The 7500-nt window shown below is 48.0% G+C and overlaps 1 protein-coding gene across 1 annotated transcript in view; it reads left to right on the top strand.

Annotated features, from left to right (window-relative positions):
- The window catches only part of tmem175 (transmembrane protein 175), a 39795-nt gene that overhangs the window by 2136 nt on the left and 30159 nt on the right, over window positions 1–7500 (top strand). The window contains exon 2 of the mRNA XM_072433721.1: window positions 361–396. Coding sequence (XP_072289822.1) covers window positions 367–396 — 30 coding nt within the window. The 5' untranslated portion in view covers window positions 361–366. The remainder of the gene's footprint in view (window positions 1–360; window positions 397–7500) is intronic.

The raw sequence follows: 7500 nt of genomic DNA on the forward strand, positions 1-7500 counted from the left end.
TTTTGGCTCTTGTTGCGCAAATGGAAATAGGCTGTTTTACAAGCTTGATTTATATGAGCTTTAAATGAGAGCTCCTGGTCAAATAAGACTCTGAGGTTTCTTACACTCCACCTCATATTTTGGCATAATCACACCTCTTTTTAGAAGACCACGCCCTGCTCTGTCAGGACATGAGCTCTGCTGTGTCCATGGTAATGGCCCCTGTTCCTTTAATCTGTTGCTTTTCCCTGTAAATAAAAAAAGCTAAATACATTTGAGGCTTAATCTAAACTCAGATGTTTTATTGTTCTGGAAATATGAAGTATTTGCTTGTTAAAGTACAGATGAAATACTGCGCTGACACTCTGCTTTGTGTGACAGGTGTGCATGATGCTCATCACCCTCCTGCCCTACACCGTAAGTAATACTACTAAGTACTACTACTGAGTACTACTACTAAGTACTACTACTAAGTACTACTACTAAGTACTACTACTGTAGTAGTACTACTACTAAGTACTACGACTGAGTACTACTACTAAGTAATAATAATAATAATAACTTTTATTTATATAGCGCTTTTCAGTGACCCAAAGACGCTGAACATAATAAAAAAAGGGGGGGGGTATTTACAGACAGGGGGGACAACACGTACAGAACACATTAATATACAGATAAAATGAACAAGACAGAAGAAGTAGAGAGAAAAAGATGGGGATGTAACAGGGGGTAGAAGAGTAGGCAATGGGGTAGAGGAGGCTAGGGGGAGGGGAGGTCATAGGCTTGGGTGAAGAGGTATGTTTTTAGGCGGGATTTGAATGTTGTGAGTGAGGGAGAGTGGCGGACAGGTTGGGGGAGGGAGTTCCAGAGTCGGGGTGCTGTTCGGGAGAATGCTCTGTCGCCAAAAGTTTTGAGTCGGGATGTTGGTGCAGTCAGGGTGAGAGAGGAGGAGGATCGGAGAGCTCGGGTGGGGCGGTGGGGGATGAGGAGGTCAGACAGGTAGGGGGGGGCAAGGTGGTGAAGAGCTTTGAAGGTGAGGAGGAGTATTTTAAAGTTTATGCGCTGCTTGATGGGGAGCCAATGGAGAGAGCTACTACTACTAAGTACTACTACTGTAGTAGTACTACTACTAAGTTCTACTACTGAGTACTACTACTAAGTACTACTACTGTAGTAGTACTACTACTAAGTTCTACTACTGAGTACTACTACTAAGTACTACTACTGTAGTAGTACTACTACTGAGTACTACTACAAAGGACTACTACTGTAGTAGTACTACTAAGTACTACTACTAAGTACTACTACTGAGTACTACTACTAAGTACTACTACTAAGTACTACTGCTAAGAACTACTAACCATAAGTAACACTACATACTTCATGAAACTGAGGACTATTTGTAATAATGCTTTAAGGCGTGGCAGATTAGAAAGAACATTTAAAGTGATCAATATCAAACTTGTTTAATTACACTAAGAAAAAACACACATTTCCTAAAATAAAATTACCGAATATTACATACCTATACACATACATATACATATACACATATATATGTATACATATACACATACATATACACATACGTATACACATACATATACACATACATATACACATATATATGTATACATATACACATACGTATACACATACATATACACATACGTATACACATACATATACACATACATATACACATACATATACACATACATATACATATACACATACATATACACATACATATACATATACACATACATATACACATACACATACACATACACATATATATGTATACATATACACATACACATACATATACACATACATATACATATACACATACATATACACATACATATACACATACACATACATATACACATATATATGTATACATATACACATACACATACATATACATATACACATACATATACACATACATATACACATACACATACATATACACATATATATGTATACATATACACATACATATACACATACACATACACATACATATACACATATATATGTATACACATACATATACACATACATATACACATACATATACACATACACATACATATACACATACATATACACATACATATACACATACACATACACATATATATGTATACATATACACATACACATACATATACACATACATATACAAATATATATGTATACATATACACATACATATACACATACATATACATATACACATACATATACATATACACATACATATACATATAAATATACATATACACATACATATACACATACATATACACATATATATGTATACATATACACATACACATACATATACACATACATATACATATACACATATATATGTATACATATACACATACAAATACACATACATATACATATGCATCTGAAAAATTGACAAAGCCAGTTTTAGTTTTATCGCTTCATTTTGTTGACTTAGTAAACACAAAAGAATTAGTGTTTGAAGGACACGAGAGGCAGAGGACACGAGAGGCAGAGGACACGAGAGGCAGAGGACACGAGAAGAAGAGGACACGAGAGGCAGAGGACACGAGAGGCAGAGGACACGAGAGGCAGAGGACACGAGAGGCAGAGGACACGAGAAGAAGAGGACACGAGAGGCAGAGGACACGAGAAGAAGAGGACACCAGAAGCAGAGGACACCAGAAGCAGAGGACACGAGAAGAAGAGGACACGAGAGGCAGAGGACACGAGAGGTAGATGACACGAGAGGCAGAGGACACGAGAGGCAGAGGACACCAGAAGAAGAGGACACCAGAAGCAGAGGACACGAGAAGAAGAGGACACGAGAAGCAGAGGACACGAGAAGAAGAGGACACCAGAAGCAGAGGACACGAGAAGTAGAGGACACGAGAGGCAGAGGACACGAGAGGCAGAGGACACGAGAAGTAGAGGACACGAGAGGCAGAGGACACGAGAGGCAGAGGACATGAGAGGCAGAGGACACGAGAAGAAGAGGACACCAGAAGCAGAGGACACGAGAGGCAGAGGACACGAGATTCAGAGGACACGAGAGGAAGAGGACACGAGAGGAAGAGGACACGAGAAGAAGAGGACACGAGAGGCAGAGGACACGAGAAGAAGAGGACACGAGAGGCAGAGGACACGAGAGGCAGAGGACACCAGAAGAAGAGGACACCAGAAGCAGAGGACACGAGAAGAAGAGGACACGAGAAGCAGAGGACACGAGAAGAAGAGGACACGAGAAGCAGAGGACACGAGAAGAAGAGGACACGAGAAGAAGAGGACACGAGAGGCAGAGGACACGAGAGGCAGAGGACATGAGAGGCAGAGGACACGAGAAGAAGAGGACACCAGAAGCAGAGGACACCAGAAGCAGAGGACACGAGAGGCAGAGGACACGAGAAGAAGAGGACACGAGAAGAAGAGGACACGAGAAGCAGAGGACACGAGAAGAAGAGGACACCAGAAGCAGAGGACACGAGAAGCAGAGGACACGAGAAGAAGAGGACACGAGAGGCAGAGGACACGAGAGGCAGAGGACACGAGAGGCAGAGGACACGAGAGGCAGAGGACACCAGAAGAAGAGGACACCAGAAGCAGAGGACACGAGAAGAAGAGGACACGAGAGGCAGAGGACACGAGAAGAAGAGGACACGAGAGGCAGAGGACACGAGAAGAAGAGGACACCAGAAGCAGAGGACACCAGAAGCAGAGGACACGAGAAGAAGAGGACACGAGAGGCAGAGGACACGAGAGGTAGATGACACGAGAGGCAGAGGACACGAGAGGCAGAGGACACCAGAAGAAGAGGACACCAGAAGCAGAGGACACGAGAAGAAGAGGACACGAGAAGCAGAGGACACGAGAAGAAGAGGACACCAGAAGCAGAGGACACGAGAAGCAGAGGACACGAGAAGAAGAGGACACGAGAGGCAGAGGACACGAGAGGCAGAGGACACGAGAGGCAGAGGACACGAGAAGTAGAGGACACGAGAGGCAGAGGACACGAGAAGAAGAGGACACGAGAAGCAGAGGACACGAGAAGAAGAGGACACGAGAGGCAGAGGACACGAGAGGCAGAGGACACGAGATTCAGAGGACACGAGAGGAAGAGGACACGAGAGGAAGAGGACACGAGAAGAAGAGGACACGAGAGGCAGAGGACACGAGAGGCAGAGGACACGAGAGGCAGAGGACACGAGAGGCAGAGGACACCAGAAGAAGAGGACACCAGAAGCAGAGGACACCAGAAGCAGAGGACACGAGAGGCAGAGGACACGAGAAGAAGAGGACACGAGAAGAAGAGGACACGAGAAGCAGAGGACACGAGAAGAAGAGGACACCAGAAGCAGAGGACACGAGAAGAAGAGGACACGAGAGGCAGAGGACACGAGAGGCAGAGGACACGAGAGGCAGAGGACACGAGAGGCAGAGGACACGAGAGGCAGAGGACACCAGAAGAAGAGGACACCAGAAGCAGAGGACACGAGAAGAAGAGGACACGAGAAGCAGAGGACACGAGAAGAAGAGGACACCAGAAGCAGAGGACACGAGAAGCAGAGGACACGAGAAGAAGAGGACACGAGAGGCAGAGGACACGAGAGGCAGAGGACACGAGAGGCAGAGGACACCAGAAGAAGAGGACACCAGAAGCAGAGGACACGAGAAGAAGAGGACACGAGAAGCAGAGGACACGAGAAGAAGAGGACACCAGAAGCAGAGGACACGAGAAGCAGAGGACACGAGAAGAAGAGGACACGAGAGGCAGAGGACACGAGAGGCAGAGGACACGAGAAGTAGAGGACACAAGAGGCAGAGGACACTAGAAGAAGAGGACACGAGAAGCAGAGGACACGAGAAGAAGAGGACACGAGAAGCAGAGGACACGAGAAGAAGAGGACACGAGAGGCAGAGGACACGAGATTCAGAGGACACGAGAGGAAGAGGACACGAGAAAAAGAGGACACGAGAGGCAGAGGACACGAGAAGAAGAGGACACGAGAGGCCGAGGACACGAGAGGCCGAGGACACGAGAAGAAGAGGACAAGAGAGGCAGAGGACACGAGAGGCAGAGGACACGAGAGGAAGAGGACACGAGAAGAAGAGGACACGAGAGGCAGAGGACACGAGAAGAAGAGGACACGAGAAGCAGAGGACACGAGAGGCAGAGGACACGAGAAGAAGAGGACACGAGAAGCAGAGGACACGAGAGGCAGAGGACACGAGAAGAAGAGGACACGAGAAGCAGAGGACACGAGAGGCAGAGGACACGAGAGGAAGAGGACACGAGAAGAAGAGGACACGAGAGGCAGAGGACACGAGAGGAAGAGGACACGAGAGGAAGAGGACACGAGAAGAAGAGGACACGAGAAGAAGAGGACACGAGAGGCAGAAAAAAGTCGAAGCCAGAAAAAAGTCATTAACTAATGAGAATAATTTAAAGAGAATAAAGGCCCAGGTCCGATGCGTGTTTCCCTTTCAGCACCACGGCCAGCGTTTCCCTTTCAGCACCACGGCCAGGGCGCAGAAGGCTTGACTTGGATGGGTTAAAAGTGAATACAAAAGCCCACAATAGAGGTCGATCTTTATAATGCGGGCCTTTTAGACATCACAAACAATCGTGTCCCCATGTCCTTCTGGTTAATGTCCTGCGTGTGGCTCAGGTCCCTGACACTGGGCAGGACACTGAGCGCGCTCAGACCGCAGCAGGCGAGGGAGTCTCTGACCATTTTCACCAATAATCTGCTCCCTCGACTTCTGCCTCTTCACCTTCTAAACGTTGTACAAAGTCACTGTTCATGTGAGTTTTTTGTGCATATGTTTCACAGCAGAGCTCTAGGGGGAGGAGCCTCACAGCTGGACATATGTGTCACATGACGTCCTTCGGTGCATGAGCTGCGCTCATGGCCATAAGCACTATATGTCTTAATAGTGTTCTCATTGTAGTCATCAGCCTGGGCTTCATGGGTGTGTCAGGCTGTGTGTGTGTCAGGCTGAGGGTGTGTCAGGCTGCGGGTGTGTCAGGCTGTGGGCGTGTCAGGCTGTGGGTGTGTCAGGCTGCGGGTGTGTCAGGCTGTGGGCGTGTCAGGCTGCGGGTGTGTCAGGCTGCGGGTGTGTCAGGCTGCGGGCGTGTCAGGCTGTGGGCGTGTTAGGCCACCCTCTCCCCAGTAAAGCAGGGTCCCCCAGGGCTCAGTCCTCGGCCCCCTCCTCTTCATCTGCTACATCTTCCCCCTTGGTCACATCCTCCGCCAACTCAACCTGGACTTCCACTGCTACGCAGACGACGCCCAGATCTACGTCACCACCAAATCCACCCAAGCCCCTCCCCTCACCCACACCCAAACCCCGCCCTCTCCTTCACTCCCCATGTCAGCCACATCGTCAAGACCTCATATTTCCACCTCCGCCTCATCGCCAAAATCAGACACTGCCTCCCCCTCCCCGCTGCCTTCACCTCCTCCCGCCTCCACTACTGCAACTCCCTCCTCACTGGCATCTCCTCCAATTCCCTCCATAGACTCCAAATGGTCCAAAACTCTGCTGCCCGCCTCCTCACCCACACCCGCCTCCTCACCCACACCCGCCTCCTCACCCACACCCGCCTCCTCACCCACACCCGCCTCCTCACCCACACCCGCCTCCTCACCCACACCCGCCTCCTCACCCACACCCTCCTCCTCACCCACACCCGCCTCCTCACCCACACCCGCCTCCTCACCCACACCCGCCTCCTCACCCACACCCGTTCTCCACTCTCTCCCCATCAAGCAGGGCATCAACTTCAAAATACTCCTCCTCACCTTCAAAGCTCTTCACCACCTTGCCCCCCCTACCTGTCTGTTCTGTTCTGTCTTGTTCATTTAATCTGTTCATTATTGTGTACATTATTGTGTATTGTACGTGCTGTCCCCCCGTCTGTAAATACCCCCTCCTTTTTGTATATGTTAAGTCTTTGGGTCCCTGAAAAGCGCTATATAAATAAAAGGTAATATTATTAGGCCCGAGCGCCACAAGCTGCGAGAGGCCTATTAAACTCGTAAGGCCGTGCGAAGCACGGCTGCGAAAGCGAAGCGCTCGCCCACTTCCAAACACTCACTAACGCACTCCTCCACTCATGCACGCCCCGTGCATAATAATTAGTAGTAGGAAAATGGAACATTACCGTTGTAAATGGGCGAAGCCCGTGCAAAAGTGCGCACTAAACGAGCACATTGGGATGACGACCCCATATAAAGCACTCATTTGCGCTAAGTAGCTCACGAATACGTTCCCCATCTCTTGCATGTTCCGTGCATATAAGCATGTAATGTAAAACACAAAGTGGGCGGAGCCCACTCAAAATTAACGAAAGTACCCGTCAGTGACCAGGGACCCACACCATGAGGTAGGAAAGCGCGAGCGCTTTCCGAAAATGTATAGTTTATGATATTTGAAAAATGGGAAACATTGTTTTCGCATCGGAATATTCTTCTTTCTTTCTTTCTTTCTTCT

This window comes from Eucyclogobius newberryi, unplaced genomic scaffold (assembly GCF_026437365.1).
Source record: "Eucyclogobius newberryi isolate DKJ021-1_F unplaced genomic scaffold, fEucNew1.0.hap1 SCAF_6, whole genome shotgun sequence".
In the NCBI taxonomy this organism is placed as follows: Eukaryota; Metazoa; Chordata; class Actinopteri; order Gobiiformes; family Gobiidae; genus Eucyclogobius; species Eucyclogobius newberryi.